Here is a 25,618-nt window from a genome sequence, read left to right as displayed (position 1 = left end):
AACCAAATTAATTAATTAATTAATTTTTTAAAAAAGAGCTAAGATAATTGATACATATTGAGCTCTTAGAAAGCATAAAATCAGAAGTACATATGGAAGTTCTAATCTCAGAAAATGGTAGAGACATTTTCTTTGAAACAGATGAAGGAATTCGATGAAGATAAGTTGTGAGATGGAAAAGAAGAATGTTGGAGGAAGTTGAGTACTGATGGCCTCTTTTTTTCCCAAAGGGAAAAAGTTCTCTCTAAGACTTAAAGGGGAAAGTAATAGTGTTTGACCCTTGAAAAGGGAAAAAAATTAAAGCAGTAGCTATAAGGGACTAGGATAGGAGTGTGGAAAAGAGAAATTTTCATTGAGAAGCCTACTGATAGTGTGGACTTACCATGAACCTTATCACAACAAAAGTTTGGTTTTTTCCTTAACGCTGTTTTTTTTTAATTTATTAATTTTGGCTGCATTGGGTCTTCATCGCTGCACGGGGGCTTTCTCTAGTTGCAGCGAGCGGGGGCTACTCTTGATTGCAGTGCACGGGCTTCTCATTGCAGTGGCTTCTCTTGTTGCGGAGCATGGGCTTTAGGCGCGTGGGCTTCAGTAGTTGTGACTCGTGGGCTCTAGAGCGCAGGCTCAGTAGTTGTGGCGCACGGGCTTAGTTGCTCCGTGACATGTGGGATCTTCCCGAACCAGGGCTTGAACCCGTGTCCCCTGCATTGGCAGGCGGATTCTTAACCACTGCACCACCAGGGAAGCCCCCTTAATGCTGTTTGACCAATATTGGAGAGGAAGGGGCTGTGCTCAGCAGAGCCTCTCAGGGACCCAAGTTGATAGAGAATTCATTTTAATACTTCCATGATTATTGCAAAGTGGGAAAGAAAGGTAGCAAATCAGAGCACTGGTTTTTGAAAGCTCTTCCCAGAAGTTATACATGGCACTTTTGCTCACATTTTATTGGCCAAAGCAAGTCACACAGCTACATGTAACTTCATGGAAGCAATGAACTCATGTGCCACAAAAGGGAGAGAACCAGAAATATCTGGTGGACAGCACTATTGTCATCCAGGTAGACACTTGGGTTTATGTGCTGTTGACAGATTAGATCAGTCAGGGTTACGTTCAGGATGCATCCAGGAAGCTTGTAAGGGATAATACTAGATAACAAAGAAATAAACATGCTGTAACCTAGTGGTTACATGCATGGTTCTGAAGCTGTGTTTTTATTCTTAAACATATGCAAACTATGTTCATTTGAAGTGTAAGTTAACTCCTGGTTTCCTCTTACTTGTTCTTTGTAACCTCTGATTCTTCTTCCTTCCCCTCACACTACGTTTTCTCTTTTCTCTGGTTAGTGTCAGAGTCTTCTGGCTTTAACTGTTACCCTAATACCAAATCTCTCTCTTTTGTTCTATTCTTTTTCCAGAGTAGTAGACCCACAGATTTAATTGCCAGCTGGATATTCAAACACCTCAAACTTAATAAAACTGAACTCTTACTAACATTCCTCTCCCACATTCCCAGTTTTTGTTAAAGAAGCCATAATCTTCCCAATGATGGGTTTAAATCTATAGGGTCATTGTGTTTCCCTCTCTCTTTTGTAGCTATCCCGTATCTGTCCCAACATCGCTATCCAAATTCAGTTGTTGTTCATGTAGCCTTTGGAATAACACCCTAATTTATCTATATTTTCAAATTTGTCTCATGCAGCTGATGCCAGGTTAATTTTCTAAAGGACAGTGCTACACATTCACTTCCCTGAACAGTAATGCAGGTGTTTTAGCTTGACTTTTCATGATCTGGCTGGAGTCTACATTTCCATTTTTGCTCTTTGCCATATGCATGTCACATATTTCCATTTCTCTGGCTCTGTGCTCTTCCCCTTGCACTTTGAGTACCTTTATCTCCCATCAGAATCTTACCTATCTTTGAAGGTCCACTTAAAATCTCAGATGCCACTGCTTTTTTTTCTTTTTTCGAATTTTATTTAATTATTTTTTTATACAGCAGGTTCTTATTAGTTATCTGTTTTATACATATCAGTGTATACATGTCAATCCCAATCTCCCAGTTCATCCCACCACCACCACCACCCCCCCCCCCCGCCACTTTCCCCCCTTGGGGTCCATACGTTTGTTCTCTACATCTGTGTTTCAGTTTCTGCCCTGCAAACCGGTTCATCTGTACCATTTTTCTAGATTCTACATATATGCATTAATATATGATATTTATTTTTCTCTTTCTGACTTACTTCACTCTGTATGACAGTCTCTAGATCCATCCACGTCTCTACAAATGACCCAGTTTCGTTCCTTTTTATGAAATGCCACTGCTTTTATGATTCCTTCCATGTATTCTCTGCTCACCCCCACCCCAAGAGCTGGAGTTTCCCTTCCTCTGAGTTTCCAAGGCATTTTATCTGAACTGTTCTTAAGACCTTGTTACTTATATTTTCTCTTATATTTATGTGTCATCCTCCCTAAGCCCAGCTACTCTGTTGAGAACTCAGAAGTAAAAGAAATACTCTCATTCCTCTAGGGGAAAAAAGTATCTTGTATGCATCAGTATATCCGTCTACTTTTTTCTCTGAGTTCTTAGGTCTTTTTTCATATATTGCTTTGGTGGATTTGGAAATTTGTGGAACTTTTTCTGCTTAGGATATTCAGGATGTTTTAAGGTGGAGAAGAGAGGATGATTGTACTCTTGGATTATGAATTAGAAAAATTTATGAAAAGTAAAGTTCTAAACATTTTTTGTTAGAGTAATTCATTATAGAAAATTTGTTAGCCATGCTTTTCTTGAATCATAAAGTAGTCAACCTGAATCATAAAGCAGTTCTTTATTCATTATGTTGTGATTTTTATCTAGATAATACTTGGAGGCTTTATCACAGATGTTAAATGAATGCCAGTTTTTAAAAGAATACACTTTATTTATTAGTCTATTTATCAGCTTCAGGCTCAGAGCAAAAGCAAATATTTTTCCAAAAATGAATTTCAAAAGTATTTTGAGGAAATCATATTTTCTTACTCTTGAATATACAAGGAGTTGGGTTTTAATTTGGTTTGAACTCAGTAGTGTCCTTGTTAAGCCAGTTGATGGTGCTTTGTCATACATAGTGATTTGGGGGGACCAACAGAAGAGTTACTTTCTGCAAAATTCACTGTACTAGGTAGAGTGAATTTAATAAACAACTGCAAGTGGTTATTACATAATTTAATATCAAACATACATAACGTTAGCTGAAATATTCAGGTTATTAGGGATCAGAGTTAACCTCAAGTTGTAAGTTGGGAAATTTAGAGGTGAAACCATCTGCAGTCAGTAACTTAAGACTCAAATAACTGACTCTAAACTAGTTGTATTTTCCCCCTCTAGCCTTCACTTTTAATTAACAATGACTGTATTAGTATTGATTCCTTGAAAGTATTGATTTTTACTTAAATTCACTAGTCAGGGGACTTCCTGCAGTCCAGTGGGGGCAGGGGTTCAATCCCTGGTCAGGAACTAGGATCCCACATGCTGTGAGTCGTGGCCCCAAAAAAAGAAATTTATTTAAAAAAAAAAAATTCAATAATCAGTGATTTGATTCCCAAAATTCTGAATTCTTTTGTATTTTAAGGTAACCAGCTGTACTTGGATATTTTTAGGTTCAAGGTAAGGATCCATCAGTGGAAGTCACACAGGACCTCATTGATGAATCAGAAGAAGAACGATTTGAAGAAATGCCTGAAACCAGTCATCTGATTGACCTGCCCACATGTGAACTCAATAAACTTGAAGAGATTGCTGACTTAGTTACCTCAGTTCTCTCCTCACCTATCCGTAGGGAAAAGCTGGCTCTGGCCTTGGAAAATGAAGGCTATATTAAAAAACTACTGCAGCTGTTCCAAGCTTGTGAGAACCTAGAAAACACTGAAGGCTTACACCATTTGTATGAAATTATTAGAGGAATCTTATTCCTAAATAAGGCAACTCTGTTTGAGGTAATGTTTTCTGATGAGTGTATCATGGATGTCGTGGGATGCCTTGAATATGACCCTGCTTTGGCTCAGCCAAAAAGGCACAGAGAATTCTTGACCAAAACTGCAAAGTTTAAAGAAGTTATACCAATAACAGACTCTGAACTAAGGCAAAAAATACATCAGACTTACAGGGTACAGTACATTCAGGACATCATTTTGCCTACACCATCAGTTTTTGAAGAGAATTTTCTTTCTACTCTTACATCTTTTATTTTCTTCAACAAAGTTGAAATAGTCAGCATGTTGCAGGTAAGTAAACTGAGGTGTTCTTCATAATTTTGTTTTCAGATATTTAGTCCCCTTAATAGTTAAGCTGGTGTTCATTCCTTCCTTTTGAAAGATTTCTTTTACTTTAATTGTACTATCAAGCATAGAAAACAGGGCTTTATCTCATAGTTTTCTGAAGAAGAATCATTTCTTAATGTGACCTTTTATATTTCTAAATGTCCTATCATGCAGCTGGGTTTTTTTTTTTTTAACTTTTTGGTTTTTTTGCATTTAAAAAATTGTGGTAGAGCATACATGACATAAAATTCAAAATTTTAACAATTTTTAAGTGTACAATTCATAGCATTAAGTACATTCGCACTGTTATGCAGCCATCACCACTATCCATTTCCAGAACTTTTTCATCATCCCAAACAGAAGCAGCTGTTTTTTAAAATATGTTTTATTCCATTTTGTGAGACCTAGTTATTATTGGGGGTATGCGTGTGTGTGCTTAAAGCTTCCGAAATAATTCAGATGTGCAGCCAGAATTGAGAAGCATTCATTAATTTTCAGTAAATGATAGTCAGATTATTTGCTATGTGAGGTTGATTTTATTCTGTCTCCTTGAGTTGTAAAGTAGGAGTTTTATACCATGTTTATATCATGTTAATCCTTTATACCCTAACAGTTTGGTAAGCATGATTTTGAAGATTTTGCTTTACTTGTGATAGTATACTAACAGTTTCCTGCATAACTGCCTTTGTTATTTCCACTTCAGTCACTAAGTTTATTGAGCTGCTACTATATAGTACGTAGTGTAGTTAGTGGTTCTCAAGTAATGTCTGTGGACCCCTGGGCATACCTGAAGCCATTTCAGAGAAGTCTGTGAAGTGTTTCCTTTTCCAACTTCCTGTCACCGTGAGGCTGTATTTTCTTCATATACTTCAACCAGAACAACATATCACAACGGATTGAATGCTGAAGGAGATGTGAGAATCTAGCTGTCTTCTGTTAAGCCAAACATTAAAGAGATTTGCAAAAATGTAAAACAAAGCCATTCTTCTTTCTAAATGTTTATGATTTTGGATGATACAGTTGTTTCTCATAAAAAATATTTATACAAACATATAATAGCTTATTTTTTAATGAAAATTAATGTTTTTAAGCATCTCAGTTTTAATTATGGTAAATACTGATAAACATAACCCACATAATAAAAGCTCTTTGGGGTCCTCAGTAGTTTTTAAGTGTTTGAAGGGGTCCTGAGACCAAAAAGTTAAGAATGTCTGTCTTAGTACTTACCTATGAGATTCCATTTCATGATACTTCCAACCATTATTCACTATTATAACTTTACTTTTGTATAGGGTTTACTTCCCAGATCATTCTTTCACCAGGCAGTTTTTCATTATTCCACAGTAGTAAGTGTGAGGCAAGTTGGACTTACACATTAGGTTCCATTTATAATATATGGGACCCACTTTTTAAAACCATACTGTACAATTCAGGGTGCCATTTCACTTGCTGACAGAAAAAGTTATAGTCTCAGGAGACTGGAAATAAACCCACAGTCAATGTAGTTGATACAAAGGACCCAGTGACAGAACCTCAAGTGTAGCTTTCAAATGACTGCTTTTGACTTCAGAAGAGTTGCCAAATCCATAATAGTAAATCATAATGCTTTTTATGTTTTAAAAATAAATTATGCAAACTAATCTGTAAATATTTATAACTTTCTATGTCATTTTATACATTCTGTCATAGGTCTATTTGTGAAAGTTATACTTATATAAAAGAAGTTTTACTCATTTCTGGTTCCTGAGAGGCATTTTATGAAATAGCCAGATACTGTGAGCTACCTGTTGTTTCCTTAAGGTTTACCACTTCGTTATCTCTTACGTGCCAGCCGTGATGCTGAATTCTGTTTTCAACAGTGTGTGAGAAGAAAGCAAGATTATGACCATTGGCCTCTAAAGGCTCATTTCCTAAAGCCCATCTCTGAGGTTTTCCTGCAGGCATTAGATGTTTCCACATACCCATCTGGCTAACTAGTATGCATATCTGTAGCTTCTTAAATAAGTATTAACCTGTTGTTGCATTAGTTACATAGGGCAAGTGAAAATGTAAGAATTTTATCTAACTCGACCAAAATGAGGTAGTATAAAACTACATAGATAACTCCTAGCCTAAATTAGGTTAATTAACTGAGAAATTACATGAAAGCACTTAGTGTGGTCGCTGGCTCCTAGTATGTACTCTAATATATGTTGAGATTATCGTAACCATGATAGAGACATAAGATTTTAGTTAACCTGAATTTTCTACCTAATTGCAGATCAAAATCCCTTGTGTCCAGAATTGAGAAAGATACTTTAAAATGTTTTATAAATTAAATTCCAAAAAGCCAGTAAATTGAGGTTATTTCCACACAGACAGCTATAGAGTTAAGATCCTTTTCAGAACAAGAAGTTTTAACTTCTCCCTGCACTAGAAATGATTAAGGACAGGTATCTCAAATGTTGACATTTTAGCATGTTACATAAATTTTCACTATTCCATAGATAAGAGTTGAGTGAAAAACCCAGTGGGATCAGTGGTTTAGTTCTTTTTTGACGTATTTTGCAAGATTTCAGCACTGAAAGAGAAATTTCTAACCTTTCATCCCAATTATTAATATGTAAAATCTTCCAACACCATTAAGAAAACAACTTTGCAATAATATGGTTTTGTTTTAGAGGTTTTTGGACTCAAGTGTAGGATTTAACGTATTAAATTTTATCATACTGGACTTGGCCCATTCTAGTTTGTGTGTATATTTTGCTTTGGTTTGATTCCTACTTAGGAATCTATCCTGTATATTTTCTGTTGTGGGAGTGACAGAACTTCATTATGCAGGAGACCAGGATTCGAAATCCATCTTTATCACTAGCTAGCTTCTGATAAATCCATTCTTTGGGATGGACTTTTAAAATTAGATTAGGCAATCTCTAGGTACTCTCTTAAAGCCTCATCTAATTCTAAATTTCTGTGTCTATGTGATCCTTTTAGAATTTTTAATGTTGCATGGGTCCTAGGTTTGGGATTTTGGTTTTGTGTGTGTGCCCATTTTTACATCATCGCAAAGAAAAAAGTTCGATTTCAGACTTTTTAAGAGCAGCTCCTCTTTTCCCCTTAAGGTTTTGTTATCCAAAATAGTAAACATGCACAATTTGACTTAAAATAATTATGATTTATTAAAAGCTCTTAAAATGAAATAGAAAAGAAAAAGTGATCTAAAGAAACTAGTTTAATTACTTGAAGAAACAGGGATTTAGGGGAAATTTTCCAGCTATATTTATGATAGGCTTTAAGCTACCAATCATCGCTCCCTTAATACATTGGAACAGAGTGCTTGTGTAGAATAATATCAAAAATAATGTTAGAGATCAGAAAAAATATATACTAGGAATCGGAAAGCATTCTCCTAGCAGACTGTAATACTTGAAATTGCTTCTGTAATACTTTATGCAGTTCTAGCCATCAGCAAACAAATAATGAGTCATATAAGAAGAATTTAAATGGGAAATTGCATTTATCAAAGAACTGGAACTATTTTCCTATGAAAAGATTCTGAAAAAGTTAAAACTCTTTAGACAGGAAAGGAAGATTTAATCCGGGAGAGGTGCAGGAAGATAAAAATTTATAAAAGGTATAAGTTGAGGTAAATACGTGGTTATTCAACAAAACCTAAAATACTGAGATGAAAAAGTGATTTGAGGGATAAGTAAAACATTATTTATGTAGTTGAACTCTCTCAGAATGTAGATGATTCAGGCCTCCATACATAAGATCCAAAAGGAGTCAACCAAATAACAAAAGGAACACTATTCTGAGTCAAAAAACGGGTTATCTGTCAGTGATGTGTCTTTGAATAGCTCCAAAGGATGTTTAGCGGGAGAGCATGTTATATTTTCCATGATCATACCTAGTGCTTTTCATTCATTTTTTCATATATGCTCTACCTTATCTCAGAAAGGCTTTAAGGCATTGATACCGCTTCACGGATGATTCACAGTAAGAAAAAGGGCAGGTATATTAGCTATATCCTTTATATGTCATGCTTTGATTTTATTATCAACCATGCAGTTATCACTATTACAAATATTTTTAGGTTATGCTATTTTAATTACTTAAAAATATTAAGATTATATTTCATAAAAGTGAATTTTGAAGATTACTGAAACTTAAAAGCATAACTTTCTTTCAGCACGTTTTGATGGAAATCTTCTCTAAAGTGAATTTTAGTATTCATGTCAGTTTTTCCTTTGTAATTTAATTGTCCATATTTATTATAGAAAATTGGAAAATACAGATGAGCAAAAAAGAAAATCGCTCATAATCCATCACCAAAAGATAATCACAGTTAACCTTTATAATCTTATCACTGCCAGAATTCAATGTTCTTTATTGCCGTGTTTGTAACTCTCATTTTTCTAATCCACTGTGGACTAATAATGAGATCTTCAAACTTGTTTGAATTATGTTTAAATTAAGCGTAAATAAATAGACCCTGAAAGGGAGCTAAGAGAGGCTCTCGGTTAAGGTAAATAGAGTTTTCATGCATGACCTCTAGAATATCTATTTTTTGTTTTTCAAAGAGTTCTTTATAGTTGAGGTTTCTGATTAAACAAGGTATTAATATGTCTAACTAATATTGAATGGTGTAGTCAAGTTTTGAAAATTATAATATGAACATACTTGGAATTTTAGGTTTTGTAATGGAATTGCTATTAGGTTTTCAGCTACTTTTATTATAGTTTGTGAAATCATATAAATGAGTATAACTTTATACTTTTATTAAATTCATAGTAATTATTTTTTTTCATGTAGGAAGATGAGAAGTTTTTGTCTGAAGTTTTTGCACAATTAACAGATGAGGCCACGGATGATGATAAACGCCGTGAATTGGTAAGTTATTTATTACTGAAATTCACACCCTTAAAGAGCACTTACTCTTTTGGCATACACAGCTTTTAATATTGAACTTGTTAATTTAAGAGAAAAATTTTTGTACTTAGTATGAAAGATATAAACAGATGACCCTTGAGCAACATGGGTTTGAACTGCAGGTTCCACTTAGACACAGATTTTTTTCAATAGTAAATACTACAGAACTACATGGTCCAAGGTTGGATGCGGAACCACAGATATGGAGGGCCTACTATAGAGTTACACACAGGTTTTTGACTTAGTGGAGGGCGGGCACCCCAACCCCTGTATTGTTCAAGGGTCACCTGTATTTAAATTATACTATAAAATGATTATTTGCAAAGTTTCTAAAACTTATTGTTTTGCATATCTTAGAAGTTTTTAGCGATATTTTGATGTGGTTTTATTCCCCTCAGTGAGAGAATATGTGCCTTATAAATTACAAAATCAAGACATGGTTTATGTTAGGACAGAACTACAAACTCATACATTTTTATGGTTGTAGATACATTATTGACATGCTTTTTGTTGTTGTTGTTGTTAAACAAGAGGTAGGGAGAATCCTTCTTGAATAAACGAATGATGAATCGGTTCTTGGAAGTGTTTTTCTTCTTTCAAATGTGTTGGTAATCACTTTTTTGAGATGTAACCATGCTTTGGGGAAAGAGAATGTTGATTGCTGTTTACCAGCAGTTTGCCAATTTTTCAAACTTATAATCAGATACTAAAGAAGTAATGAAAGATTGCTGACTTAAAATCAGGCACGTCATCTTTGGTATAGTTATTTCTCAGTTTTCTCATTTATAAAATTAGCCCTTTATCCTAGGAAATCTCTGATGTTCCTTACAATTCTTAAAAATTGAATTGTGCTTTATGAGTGCTCCCTGAAAACCCAGCCACCATTTATTATAGCATGGTTTCTATGTTCTTTAGGTTTTGAGGAGCCAGGATACCCTAAAAACTCTAGGTCCCTGAGAAGGTTAATTCCACACTGTGGTAGATCACATTACAGTTTGCCCCAGGGTTACTTTTAATGTGTGTCAACTTCTCACTATTCTTTCTTACATTACAGGTTAATTTTTTCAAGGAATTTTGTGCATTTTCTCAGACATTACAACCTCAAAACAGGGATGCATTTTTCAAAACTTTGGCAAAGTTGGGGATTCTTCCTGCTCTTGAAATTGTAATGGTAATTATATAGCTTCTTTTCATGTTTTTGAAGTTGAGAATTTGTAATAGATTTATATTGTGGATGGGTAATAATTTTTTATAGTAATGCATATTGAATTTTGTAATTTTAGGTTATGATTCATTTGGTAGTGAGTCATAAAACCTCTTCAGATTTTTATTAACTTAAATTTGTAATATTAACATGTGATTCATATAATATGGCTTCAAGTAAATAAAAATCCCACATGGTTTTACGAGACTGTTATCTCTTCTATAACAAAATTAAGTATGTTTCATAGAAACTAATAAAATACCTTTCCTTTTTAGACCAGTGAATGGGAGAAGGGCAGACTGGACCAAGGGGGCTCGTGCTGCAATATGGGGTTAAGGGAGTGATTCTCATACTTTTGTTTGTATGAGCTTTATCCATTGGCATTTATTGTATGAAAAATTAAAACTGAGAAAATTTTTAAGTATTTATTAACTCATTTAAAAATGATAATAATTAACCCATTATATGTTAAGATAACTAATATAACTTTCAGGAAAAAATAACTTTTCCCAAACAAAAAAATTTTAGTGAGACAAGTGGCATTGTTTCACATTTTTTGCCAATCCCTTTAATGCCTGGCTTAATAGAAGATAGCTAGATTCTCATAGCAGCGTCTGCATTTAATCTGTTATGATATTACATCTTGTAGCCTCTGGAAAACCCCACTATACTTGTGATAGACTGGGAGTGAAAAAGGCCAATAATGCCTTAATATTTATTTTCATAATAAATAATATTATGAAAATAGTTTTAATCTCATGCAATTTGAAAAAGGTGTTATAACCCCCCTTTTCAGTGTGTGAGACCCCTCTCCAGGGTTCCCTGGGCCACACTTTGAGAACTGCTAAGTTAGGGAACGTTTTCAGAATCACCTGGAGATTTTTATCTTATGAATCATGTATCCTTCATGTACTGATAGGGAAAAAGCATTCAAGATCGCTACCTTAGAAAACTAAGTTACGGAAAAGAGTGAAAATACCCAGATTGTTTTCAAAATCATCCTCTATTAGGAGAGTCATAAAAGGGAGAATCAGTTACTAAGGCGTAACTGGCAAACAGGACCAAAGACAGCTTCTGGAAAGTTTTGAAGCCTTAACTAGGAGACCTCATTCACATTTTTGCATATATTTAAATCAAGAATCCTCCCTCCCACCCCCCAAATTTTTTTGCAGCATTTGTAAAGCGGTGCTTTATAATCCTGTGCTGATTCTTATATTTAAATTCTCTGAAAAAAACTGGCAGAAACTAATCATTGAGCTGCCTAAAGTTTTTAATATTTGTAAAAGAAAAGGATGGGAGAGATTATATGTTTTGATTCCAGTACCATGTCTAAATCCAAAAATTTGTTTGGCATAGATTTGGGAGAAAAAGGGGGAACGCAGGCATAACTTTTGTTCACAGTCTCTAAGTAACCTGATTTTCCTTTTATCAGGGCATGGATGATTTGCAAGTCAGATCAGCTGCTACAGATATATTTTCTTATCTAGTAGAGTTTAGTCCATCCATGGTCCGAGAATTTGTAATGCAGGAAGCCCAGCAGAGTGATGACGTAAGTGATAATGCTCTGGTTCTATATGAATTACCTATAAAATAGTGGTTGCAAACTGTTGAGAGAAAAGTCATAACCATAATTTTAACTGTTTATGAAGAATAATAATAGATTTCTGATCAGTTGTGACTTTGGCAAGGCCAGAATATGTGGCAGTTGATTTGTTTATTGTAAAAAAAAAAAAAAAAAGCATTCAAACTATTACTGAGATAAATAGATTTAATGAATCAAATTCTTAATTCTTGGTTTTAAAAAAAGTTTCAAGTACTAATGAAATATAATTCTAAACCCTTAGGTCAGGCACTTATCTAGTATAACTAAGAAGTTGCTTTTACTGGTTCAGATGTGTCTATTTTTTTAGTGGGGATGACCATTTAATAATGAAACCAATGTTGTGTTTTCCCACTACAAAAATATTTAAACTTTCCCCTTAATCTATTTAAAGACAAAATGAACATATAGCTGTAATTGAAGTACCCTTTCTTATATTAAATATATGTTAGTGTTAAATAGAAAATAACTGAAATACAATTATGTCCCTTCTTAAAGAAGGTTTAGATTCCCAATGTTATTTGATTCTTTTATGTTTTTGTTACTATTGAATTAAACTATAGTTGTTTTATATGTTTTATTTTTTATTAATGTCCAGTTAGATTTTTACATTCTGTCTGTTAGATATTTCCAGTGTTTTTTTTTTTAAAGCAATTTTGTTTTAGAATGGGTTTGGGCTAATGCTATTATTTAGGCAGTAGAAAAGAAATAGAAGAAATATTTTGTGTTAAGTATATTTTAAAGTTTAAAAAACCCAAATGATGCTAAATCTGACTTTAAAGAAATAAATACCTAGTTTATTAATCAGTTTATAATCTCTGTTGAAATTCTTATCTTAGTGCCATCCTTTACAAAAGATAACTTTGAAATTAATACTTCTATTGCTTCATCCTTAGTGATGTGTGGGATTAAGAGCATTCATCATAAAATCTCTCAGACTATGAGAATAATAATTTACTAGCTTAGAATTCTTAACTTTTACAGCTTTTATTTCTGTTTTCATTAGAAAGATTTTCTTATTTACATTTAGTTGATGCATGAGACATGGGGAAGCAGTTACTGATCGTTAACAATGGAAAAGTCCCTTTTTAATTTCTCTTTTTCTTGTAGTCACAGTCTTCAAGGTCTTTCATTTCCCTGAATTTTCTCAGGTCTAACAATTATCCAATTTAAAATTTTTGTTGCCTCAAAATAATTGTTAGCCCACAAATGAAGATAAATTACTTTTTTTTTAATTTCCAAAATTAAGGATTCTACATGCTGAATTCTACTATATTGAGTTGGTAGTAATGTTTAAAAGAAAGAAGAAATAACTTACCTGTGTATTCAGTGGGCAGTTGATATTTTGATGCTGTCTTAAAATAAATGCACAGCATTCAAACTTTTCTTTCTGCTACTGTGGGAGCAGATTTGGTTTTAGGAACATGGATTACAGTATTAAAATATGTGTTGAGACACAAGGAAATAGCAATATTAACTTTTTTTACTATAGTCATTATTTCTATCCAAGCTGGAAGGATAGATTTAGCAATAATTGCTGTGCTACAGATTTCAAACATTTTTATGCTAATGACCTTTGAAACATTCAGTAAAACTTCTTTTAGAATCTGACTGGATAAGTAATACAGCTACTGCTGAACTACTTATTTTGGCAGGTATTTTCAGTGTATTTCTCACTTAGGAATAAATTCGTATGTTAATTTCTATAGATATGATATTAGCCTTAGGGTTATTTTATTTTTTACTAAATTATTTCTAGAATTGTATACATGGAATTTGCTTCAAAATAATTCTAGAGAGTGAAATTTACCATAAAAAGAAATTTAAAATAAATACGTAAGCTAATCTCTATGGGTTGACTGTTCAGTATTTTGTATTGAACATATCACATTTTATTTCTTAAGATTGTGTCAATTTTTAACTTTTTATTTTGAAGTAATTTTAAATTTACAGAAAAATTACGGTAATAGTACAAAGAACTCCCATATACACTTTACCCAGATTTCCCAATTGTTAATACTTTATTTCTCATTTGCTTTATCATTGTCTTTCTTTGCTTGTATTTGTATATACATATTTGCATACATAAATATATAATTAATTTTTTCTGAATCATTGAAGAAAAAGGTATAGAAATGATGTCACAGTGCTCCTTTACCCCTCTTTTCTTTGGTGTCTATCTACTAAAACTCTACATTACCACTGTATAATTATCAAAGTCAGGAAATTAAATAACATTTTTACCATACTGTTATCTAACTACAGTCCTAATTCAGATTTTATCCGTTGTCCCAGTTATCCCCTTGTTACCCAAGACAAAAATGAAAACTTTCTGTTCCAATATCCGAAAATTTGGATTTGTCTGATGTTTCCTCATGATTCAATTCAGGTTATTTCTTTGTGTCAGGAATAGTACAGAAGTAACAGTTCCTTCAACACATCATACCAAGAAATTCCCCCAACTTTAAAAAATGAGCTTAAGTTTTCTTTGTCCAGGCTGTTTTGCCATTTCACAGACTAAAGAAGTTAGATTAAGTTCTTCTGTAGAATTTGAAGAACTGTTGTTGCTTTCTTTGAACACATCAGAATGGATTGAAAGAAGTATTGGTTCTGTAATACTTGTAACCTTCATTCAAGTAGCTGCAAGAGCAAATTTCATATGCATGAGCTTTTTTTATGATTTTTACATTTAGATAGTTTTTTAAAAACTGGTAGTGTTTCCACAACATACATCAGTTATTTTTATCCTGTTACCTCAGAATATTCTTCCTGCTCTTGCCATTCTTTCTTTCTCCTCTTATTTACTATATACATGGAATCTAAGTTACACAGATTCTGATATTTTCTTGATCTTACCAGAAAGTGTCAGTACAAATTTTTCATGTAACTTTGTCATGATTGCCACTTGGCTAATAGTGAGTGTGTAATGCCATAGGTTATAAAATATATCTCAACATCAAGAAGTTAAAATTTTAAGAAATCTGTCTTAGAAGCAATGAAATAAAGTATGTTCTTTATGTTTCCCAATCAGAAAATAGAGATGTCACCTGATAATCGGGATAATCTCTAAATTCCATGTGTAGATACCCAAAACTTTCCCTCCGTTGCTAATTATATATTTTCAGTATTTTTGGCAATATTGAAAAATTCTTACACCCACTTAAATGTACTTTAAAAACAAAAGTATGTGTTTCTAAGAATAGCATGAGGCTGGAGTGTGATGAAACCAACAGGAGTATCGTTTCTCTAAAACTTGATTCAGAAACAACTAAAACTTTGAACTATCTCCCAGAAACTGTGGTTAAACTCACTTAACTGTTGCTATTTAGATGAAGGATGGCAAACTTTTCTTAAAGGACCAAAAGGTAAATAAGACTTGGTAGGCCCTCTGGTCTCTGTCATAACTCTGCCACTTCAGTATGAACTGTCTATAGACAGTTTGAAAATGAATAGGTGTGGCTATGTTCCAGTAAATGTTTTACTGTAAAACTATTTACAAAGTGAACAACCAGCCAGGTAGTTCTGTAGTTTAATGACCCCTGACTTAGACCCCAGAATATTGCAAGTATTTAGAAACTGGTTCTAAATTGAAGGTTGTAATTGCAAAGCTACTACGGTGGTGTAAAGAGAAGTTAAACAAAGAGACCATGGGAGTAAGCAAGCATTAATGGGAAAGGAGTTATTGGGCCCTCTTAAGACTGTAAATTTAAGGGAGTGTTCTCTAGAATAGATTTTGGTGACCCAGCATTGGAATAATTTCACTGGGGTTACTCTATAATGGCTTATTTTCAGATCAAGTCATAGTTTGACATCCGAAGAAGGAATTTTCCTGTAGTTTGTCTTACATCTCGATTATTTTGCCGTAATGCTTGAGCATGACTTTTCTAGCCAGGTTAATGCCATTGTTGGAGAAGCAGGTTAAGGAAAATTAGATTTGTTTTAATGCCAATAAAGAACTTTAACAGGCAATTAGAAATGCTGGCTTGAATTTTGAGAGTGGTCTGACTTTAGTGACCACTGGACTTTAGTTGCATTGGAGAAATAGGCATGGAAGAGTTAGGTCACTTACATAGCTAGTTATTAGCTGTACTGCAGTTAGAGGCTGAGTCTTTTAATTTAGCTATTCCTTCTGTTCACCAGGCTTGCTAAGAAAATGAAGCATGTTTTACAGACAACTTATAATGCTGGTAATACTTTTAGTTCATTGATGAATGTTAAATCATTCATTACATTTCTTAGGAACTATTTGTCCATTGTCTCTGAAAGCACATTATTACTTTGAAGTGGGTTTAGTAATGCATTGTAGTAGACTAATTTTAATTGTTAGCTGAGGTGAGTGTACCTCTGGGATAAGACTGTCTTACTATTCCATGCTGCTATATACAACATAATCTCTAGACACGTGGTTAATTCCGGTTTTTTAGAAGTTGATTTTTACTTAGTTTGCAGAATCCAGTAATTAATAATAATAATACCTAACATGTATCATAGGGCTCATCTCATTTGTTACCCATCTCTCAGTGTCTTTCATTGGCTGATGTTTACTGTATTACCAATTGTAGTTTCATGTATTTTGTCTGGGTTTTTGTTGTTGTTTGAGGTAAAAGAGTAAATCTAGTTCCTGTCACTTCATCTTGGCCAAAAGTGGAAGTCTGAGTTGATGTTTATTTTCAGAGTAGACTTTATTGCAGAAGACTGGCTCTTATTCAGAATAGAACAGTTTGTGGATTTGTGTCTCTTTTGTGTTACTTACTTTAATAACTACTCATGTTTTATTAAAATGAGACTTCAAAATACTAAAAAATAAACCCATCTGACGCAAGGATTTAGAAACCAACTTTTTTAAGACTTTAATATCATTGAGTGTGGCAGTTGATATTATTGATTGTGAAATATTCCCATTTTTTGCCCCCTTTCTCCTCCCTCTTTTTTTCTCTTTATCTAAGTCTGTTCGCTTTGTCTTTGTCTGTTTTTTCCTTTTCCCTTCTTCAACAAAGAAGCTGTAACAAAAGGCCTGGAGAGTGCTGTTCAGTTTCTATGATGATGGAAATGTTTATTCTTTAGCCATCCAACAAGGTAGCCACTCGCTACCTATGACTATTAAGTACTTAAAATGTAGGTGGTGTGACTGAGGAATTACTGATTTTAATTTAAACAGTCTCTTGTGACAAGTGGATATCATATTGGACAGCACAGGGTTAGAATATTTACTACCTATACAACCAGTCTAAGGAGTGAATCTTTTATCTTGTAGCTATTTTAAGCAAAAGAATGTCTTGATCAGGTCTCGGTTTTAGAAGGATAGTTCTAACAGCTGGAGATAACTGGAAAAAGAAGGCCTGACCTGTGACAGAAAAAAGGAAAGACGTAAGAAATTAATGTATCACTTAGGAATGAGTTTGGCTTAATATATCAGCAAGATGAGGAGTGAGGTCAGCAAGATGGCAGATAGGAAGTTCCAGCCCTTATCCCTGCAACAGAAACACTGATTTAACAACCATCTACAGACAAGAATACCTCCATGAGACTTCCAAAATCTAGGTGAGAGCTGTCAGGGAAACTTGACAAGAAGCAAAATTAAGTTCCAGTAACCAACCCTAAAAATAAAAAAAAAAAAGAATTATGAACTGCCTGACAAAGAATTCAAAATAATTGTGTTAAAGAGGCTCAGTGAGCTACAAGGGAACACAGATAACTAAACAAAATCAAGAAAACAATACATAAAATAAGTTCAGCAAAGAGAAACTAAAAAAGAACCAGAAGAAATTCTGGAGCTGAAGAATACAGTGACTAAACTGAAAAAAATCAATAAAGAGCTTCAACAGCAGACTTGAATCAAGCAGAGGAAAAAATCAGAGAACTTGAAGACAGGCCATTTAAAATCAGTCCAATCAGAACAAAAAAAAGAATGAAAAAGAGTGAAGAAAGCCTACATGAATTATGGGACACCATAAAGCAAAATAATATATACATTATGAAAGTCTCAAGGAGAAGAAAAAGAAAGGGACATAAAGCATGTTTAAATTAATAATGGCTAAAAACTTATCAGGAAAGATAAGGTCATCCAAGTCTATGAAGCTCATATGTCCCCAAACAGATTCAACCCAAGGAGGTCATCAACGAGATACATTATAATAAAACTGTCAAAAATCAAAGAGAAGAGAGAATTTTGAGAGCAAGACAGAATAAACGCATCACATACAAAGGAAGGCTTTCAGCGGATTTCTCAGCAAAAACCTTGCAAGCCAGTAGAGAATGGGATGATATATTCAAAGTGCTGAAAGAAAAAAAAACTGCCAACTAGGAATACTTTACCTGACAAAGCTGTCCTTCAGAAATAAAGAAAAAAGACTTTCCCAGACAAAAACTGAAGAAGGAGTTCGTCAAAACTAGATCTGACTTTTAAGACATGCTAAAGGTAGCTCTTCAAGTTGAAATGAAAGAACACTGAACAACAAAATGAAAGCATATGAAAGTGTAAATCTCACTGTGAAGGTAAATATATAGGCAAATATAGACCAATGGAATAATCTAATGGTGGTATGTAAATCACTTTTAATGCAGTATAAAAGGTAAAGACAAGATATTATGAATAACTACAACTACAGAAATTTGTTAATAGATACACAGTATAAAAAGAAATTCTGATATCAGTAACATAGTATGTGGGTTGGGGAATAAAAGTGTAGAGTTGTACACAATTGCTGATGAGAGATTAATATCCAAAACATGTAAGGACCTCCTACAACTCAATAGCAAAAAAAAAAAACAACCCAATTTAAAAATGGGCAAAGGAACTGAATAGACATTTCTTCAGAGACATAAAAATAGCCAACAGGTGCAGGTAAAGTGATCATCATCACTAATCATCAGGGAAATGCGCATCAAAATCACAATGAGGTATCGCCTGACACCTATTAGGATGGCTCTTATCAAAAAATCAAAAGGTAACAAGTCTTGATAAGGATGTGGAGAAAAGAGAGCCCTTGTGCACTGTGTGGGCCTGTACCTTGGTGCAGCTACTATGGAAAACAGTGTGGAAGCGCCTCAAAAATTAATAGAGAACTACCATATAATTCAGCAGTCCCACTACGGATATAAATCCAAAGAAATTGAAATCAGGATCTTGAAGAGATAGCTGCACTTTCACGTTCACTGCAGCATTATTCATAGTAGCCAAGACATGGATGCAACCGAAGTGTTCATCTGCAGATGAATGGATAAATTTGTCATGCACATACAGTGGAATATTATTCAGCCTTAATAAAAGAAGGAAATCTGGCCACTTTTGACAACTTGGATGAACCTGGGGGACATTATGCTAAGTGAAATAAGCCAGACACAGAAGGACACAATACTATATGGTACTACTTATATGAGGAATATAAAATAGACTCATAGAAGCAGAGAGTATAATGGTGCTTGCCAGGGGATGGGGAGTAGAGGAAACAGGGAGGTATTAGTCAAAAGATAGTTTCACTTTTACATGATGAACAAGTCCTAGAGATCTACTGTATAGCATATTACCTATAATTAATATTGTATACTTAAATATTTGCTAAGAGGGTAGATATTATGTTAATTGTAATTGTTTTAATCATAAAACAAGAAAGAAAAACCAGCCTATAATAGTTTTACCTAATAAAAATTTTGTTTTATTCATGTCACAATTAGTCAAGGAGCAGCTCCATGATGCCAGAAGACTCATCTTATGAGTCAGTCATCCTGAGCTTCTGGTTTTAATGTCTGTTACTTTGAGGTTGCAAGATTGCTATTCCACCTCCAAGCAGGAAGAAGAAAGGGGGCAGAGGGCAAAATGGAGAGAGCTAGAGAGCTTTTCTGTTTCATTTTAAAGCTCTTTCTTAGAGGTTCCATTTAGCAGTTTTTACTTGTGTTTCTTTGACCAGAGGTGAGTCACCCTTAGCTGCAATGGAAACAGAAATACAGCGTTTTAGCTGAGTACATTGCCTCTCTGAACAAAGTTTGGGCTCTGTTAGCAGGACAAAGAGAATAGAGACTAAGGTGGCATCTAGTAGTATCAGCCACAGCCCATCTCTGTAACTACCTAACGTCCATATACACTTCTCTTTCATCACTCACCCTTTCCTCAAGGGAGACTTCTGTATCCAGTCTGGAGACTTCATGTCCAGAATATTTGGGTGTTGTGCAGTCCTCTTCAGGTCCAGATAAGGCTCCTTATGTTTCAGGGACCTTTAAACAAAAAGATAATTTATCTGCCCCAACATCACAATTAAACTACTTTTGTTTGGGAAAAGGGAGAACATACATACAGCAGTCATTCATTCACAGCTATGATGCACTGGTCTGTCAAATATTTGTTGAATATCAGTAGCTTAGACTCATTGTCCCTGGAGGTTCTTGATTAACCAAACCAGCTGTCCCTGGTTCTGTTCTCTAAAGAATTTTCCTTGCCCATGTTCTTCCAAAGCTTAGGTTCCTTCCCTTAGGACATTTTCAGCTGTGGCTGCATCTGAGATAGGCAATGGAAGATGCCTTTCCTCCAGGGCTCTATTTTGTATTGTAGCCTATTTTCTGTCAGTGTGAGTTCTCTGACCCAGTGGTGGTCTTAGAGATCAAACGGTCATAGACTGTTGCTAAAGCTTACTTTACAGTTAAGCTTCCTCTACTGTTTAGTAGGCTTCCAAATTATTTTCTTGTGTATTCTAGACATCTTATCTAAGCATAATTTTTAAACCCGAAGGTTCCCGTTTACCTACTGACCTCTGTGCCCTTGCTTTCTCAAGCTCGGGTACCCTAAAAAGTTCTACAGAATAGCATTCAATGGTGCATATACCTTTGTCTGTCAAGAAAGTTTTACACGTCTTTGAGAAAGGCAGTTTTTATCTCCTGAAAAGGCTATGGTTCTCTGTAGCAGTCTATTTCACTATGAAATGTATAAATTGGCTTTTTTCACTTGGACAAGTCACCAGATTATGGGACTCTCAGTCAGCACAGGTCATTTCCCTTTTATCTTTGCTTGTAGACCAACAGAATTTGGTATTGGTACTTATGAGGCAGGATTTGTAAGAAACTGCATTTGAGAGAGAAGGGTAAAAAGCTTTAAAAGTATATATATTGAAATATTATTTCAGTATATGAGCTATACCTTAAGAAGTCCTTCTTGCAACTGTGTTTTCATTTAGATGTAACTTAAATTCATCATTTATATATATATATTTTTTTTTTTTTGCCTAGTTTTAAATGAATGAACTTATGTAAGAGGAGGAATGAACTTATGTAATTGCTTATATATAATTGAGCAAATTATCTGAGCCCCTAATTAAGTGGTAGAATCCAAGTTGTACACACTGGTATGAATTTAAAGTAAGTAAATACCATATCATTGTTCTGAAGAAAGCTCACTAGCTGATACCTTTTGTAATATCTTAACATTTTATATGTGATATACTTTGCTGAACATACCAGAATAAGAAACAGGAGCGGATTATGGTGGAATTTGCTCTTTCTCCTCTAACTGAAATAAGGCTTGAGTCTATTAATGTAGCTCTGTGAATTATATTTCATAATTTCTCTTTGAAGAAATTTCATTGTTTCTGATGCCATGATAGAATTATTCATTGGTGTTCAAATTTTGAGACATGGTAGAGGGTGAGATTCTAATCTTAAGCAGTTAAGTTGCTATGACATGGTTTTTGATGGTTCTTCATTGCATTTAATATCACGGTTTCACAGGGAAATATTTTAGCATAACACAGTATGTTAAGTTTGGGAGGGACTAGAAAAGCAAAATAATTACAAAATGTGCTTTATACTGGAACTTTTCTTTTTATTATTTTACAAAATTCTCCCAATTCAACAAATTTATCTTCATTCCATGCAGTTCTCTTATTTCATCTCCTTCAGTTACTACCTTTCTTCCCCCAATAATAAACCTGTGCTCAAATCCTCTGAGTTGATGTCAAAACTTTTTCCTTTGACCTGAACCATCACTTTGTATCCTACTTTAATGCTTAAGGTATCTACCTTTAAAATACAGGCAGAAAGCAAGTAAATTTTGTATCTGCAAAGCTGCTTTGTAGCTCTTTATATTAAGACCCAACAACATGTTACTAATGTAATAATAAATCTATTTGGCTGCTTTAGATCATTATATAACACAATGTGTACCCATTTACCTCCTGTGGAGAGCTGTGTACTGGGTTATTTTTTCTCATATTTTTGTCAGAAAGGATTTTCTTGTTAGAAGCTGACATAATCTATGTTCCTGATCACTTGATGTGTGTAATCTTGGGTTTAGTCAGCTTCTAAATTCATGCCTGAGGCTAAAACCTAGACTGAAAATATGTTAGAACCTCCAGTGAACAAGAATTTCTGGTAAATGATTTTGTTTTCCATTGCCTGTGTTGATGATATTGTAAGCTGTCGTGTGCTCTGATTTTTGCATTGTGTTGTTTTGTTTTTGAGTGGGTTTCTTTATGCTCTAGTGTGTTTATAGAACTTTGAAAACATTAGGAAAAAAAGGTTTAAATAAGTTCATCCATTCTTTTTTTTTTTTCTGTATGATTCTGATTTTGTTCTTTCAGCTGGTACGTTTGTCTTATATCCGAACCAGGTCTCACAGAAACATTTTCTTTCAGGATATCCTTCTCATTAATGTAGTAATTGAACAAATGATCTGTGACACTGATCCTGAGCTAGGAGGTGCTGTTCAGTTAATGGGACTTCTTCGTACTCTAATTGATCCAGAGAACATGCTGGCTACAACTAATGTAAGAAATTACTCTGCGATAGAAACGTTTTGGTCTAGTCAGTTTTAGATGATTTTATATACAATAAGTTATGTATAAAAATATAAATATATGTAAAAATCAAAATTTTGTAAATTTGTACAATTTTGAAAAACGAATATTCAAGTATTTGTACACTCAGAATTCAAGTAGCAGTAATGTTCCTCTAGCAGTTGTTTTTGCAGCAAAATACAAGATTTTAATCTGCTAAAATCTTGGTAAAATGTTAGCACTTCTATTTATGACCCTTGGCCTCTGTATGTTAACCTCTTAAAAATTAAAACAAAGAAATGTGAATATAATTAACACAACTGAACTATAAAAATGGTCAAGATGGTAAATTTTATGTTATATGTTTTTTATCACAATAAAAAAGAAAAAAATATATACCAAATGATCTTAACTGCGTAGTGAAAGGAGTCAGCACAAAAGAAGACTTAAGGAAGTATTGCAAAATATTAATAGTGGTTATCTCAAAATGCTGGGATATTTCTCCTTTATAGACTTCACTCAAATTTAGAGAAAATGTATATTATTTTTAAATCATTACAAGTTTATAGAACCAGTTATATAAAAAATAATGGCCAAAAAACCGAAAGGAATTATTTTCCAAATTTCCAAGTAATAAATTCTTAAAATTAAAAAAAATAAATCTAAAATCTGTAACATTTCTAGTGGCTTGATAAATCAACTTGGTGTTTTTTCAAATTTGAATACATTGTGAAATCTGGGGTTTCAAATTTTAAACGGTTAAGTTGCTCTCACATAGATTTTTCATTGCATTTCATATCCAACGCATATTTGAAAAAAAATTGTTTTAGATAGTTTTCCCTGGAAAAACTTTTTATAATGCTATCTGATCTTTTTCTTACATTCATTTTTATTGAACATGTAATATGAAATAGATCTGATTTTTCAGTTCTGCAGAAATAAGGTTAAGGTGAATATAACAAGTTTTTTTTTATTCTTTCACAGTATCTTAAAGTATCTCTTGTTTGTGTATGACCTGCACTACTAATTCTTGAAGATGTTTTATTAATTATAAAGATAATAAAGTATTTTTTTAATTCTGTATGTTTCAGAAAACTGAAAAAAGTGAATTTCTAAATTTCTTCTACAACCATTGTATGCATGTCCTCACAGCACCACTTTTGACCAATACTTCAGAAGACAAATGTGAAAAGGGTAGGGCCTCTTACTTACCTGCTTATGATTTCTGTTTTAAAAGAGTGAGATAAGTATTATAGCTAACAGGCACTTTACTTGGTGCTTTTTATGACAGGGAAATTACTACTGAAAATTTTAAACTGCAATATAAAATCATGATTTCCCTTGTTTCAGAGTGTCTGTGGTAGAGAATGATATAGAATACATGGCAAAAAGTATTACACCTTGAAGAAGAGAACTGTAAACACTTAGCAAAAGAAGGAGATTGTTCCCAAAGTTGTTAGAGTTAATGTTAGAGTGAGTAAGTGCAGAGAGTATATTGCCTACAAAATCCAAGGTAACCATCATTTTGGAGACATATTTGGCAATACAGTAAAAACTCTCTAATTTCAAAACATAAGGATCAGGTTATTAGGTTAATCAAAAAAGTTGGTTAAAGCAGAGAATAATTTTAAAAAATAAACTGTTTATAAACATTTACTTTAAATGCTGCTCATTTACTGATAGTTTGTATAGGGTCAAGGCTTTTTTTTTTATTTTGTATGTGTTTTTTTTAATTGTATTTCCATATGCATTCTTACATAAATTGCACCCGTAATTCATCGGCTACAGTTTCTGGTCTCAGTTTATTATAGTGGAGAGAAAACCTAAACATATTTTTGAAGCAGTCTGAGTGTAGGATTCTACTATGGTTTTAAGTACTTTCCTTTAAGTACTTAAGTATTCATAGTTTTGTATGACTAAGTTGGTATCATTTTTTTAATTGAGTTCTGCTGTATTCAACTTAGCCTTAGATATTACAGTTCTGTAACATTTCATCAGTCTGCAGTATTTAAATTATGTAATCATATTACCAAATATAACTAGTGTAAACAAAGGACTGACTTTGATAAGCATACAACTCAGCTTGGTGAAATGAGATATGTGGGGGGGGACATATTCTCAGAAAATGTTGGCTAATCTATTAAGTCAATTAAGAGGAAGTCAGTTAAGAGAATGTTTACTAAACTAATAAAATTGTACACCCTACATAATACTATCAATTCCATTTCTGAGTTTATATCCTAGGGGACATTTATGCATATACATGACAGATACAAGGATGTTGTTGCATTGTTTATTGTAGGAAATGAAGAAAATGTACTATATTCGTATAATGGAATACTCTTTAGCAGTTAAAATAATTGAATTTTGATCTGTCGACTGATTAGTTCTCAAAAATATGAATTGGGTAAAAAAAAAAGCATGTCACAGAGTGTTTTACAGAAAGGTTCCATTTATGTAAATTAAAACAAATGCGTTTTTAACTTTCATTTTAAAATAAAACATTTCCAGCATACAGAAATATTTAGATGATAGCGTCACAGATACATACTTTCTGTTGGCTCTATCAAAACTAACTTGTCATATTTTTTTCAGTTTTTTTAAAAAGAAAATAAATTACAGATAGTTTCTTATGCATTCTCATTCTACCCCACCCCCATCCCTCAAGAAATGCTGAATTTGGAGTTTATCACCCCTGTTTGTTTATATTATTGTGACATGTATAATGTGGTATTATTTTTCACAGTTTCAAACTTGATATGAATTGACTTACATTGTACACATGATTCTGCATTTTTTTCCTTTTTACCCAATGCTTTTTTTGAGATCTATCCATATTGATACC

The 25,618-nt window shown here is 33.5% G+C and overlaps 1 protein-coding gene across 2 annotated transcripts in view; it reads left to right on the top strand.

Moving 5' to 3' along the window:
- Positions 1-25,618, top strand: part of PPP4R3B (protein phosphatase 4 regulatory subunit 3B) — a 66,181-nt gene that overhangs the window by 17,093 nt on the left and 23,470 nt on the right. For both annotated transcript variants that reach the window (XM_061210726.1, XM_061210725.1), the window contains exons 4-9: positions 3,639-4,262; positions 9,093-9,170; positions 10,264-10,380; positions 11,846-11,962; positions 22,633-22,764; positions 23,865-23,967. In XM_061210726.1, coding sequence (XP_061066709.1) covers positions 3,639-4,262; positions 9,093-9,170; positions 10,264-10,380; positions 11,846-11,962; positions 22,633-22,764; positions 23,865-23,967 — 1,171 coding nt within the window. The remainder of the gene's footprint in view (positions 1-3,638; positions 4,263-9,092; positions 9,171-10,263; positions 10,381-11,845; positions 11,963-22,632; positions 22,765-23,864; positions 23,968-25,618) is intronic.

The sequence above is a fragment of the Eubalaena glacialis genome, chromosome 14 (genome assembly GCF_028564815.1).
Source record: "Eubalaena glacialis isolate mEubGla1 chromosome 14, mEubGla1.1.hap2.+ XY, whole genome shotgun sequence".
NCBI classification, from domain to species: Eukaryota; Metazoa; Chordata; class Mammalia; order Artiodactyla; family Balaenidae; genus Eubalaena; species Eubalaena glacialis.
This window is presented reverse-complemented; position numbering and strand designations above follow the sequence as displayed.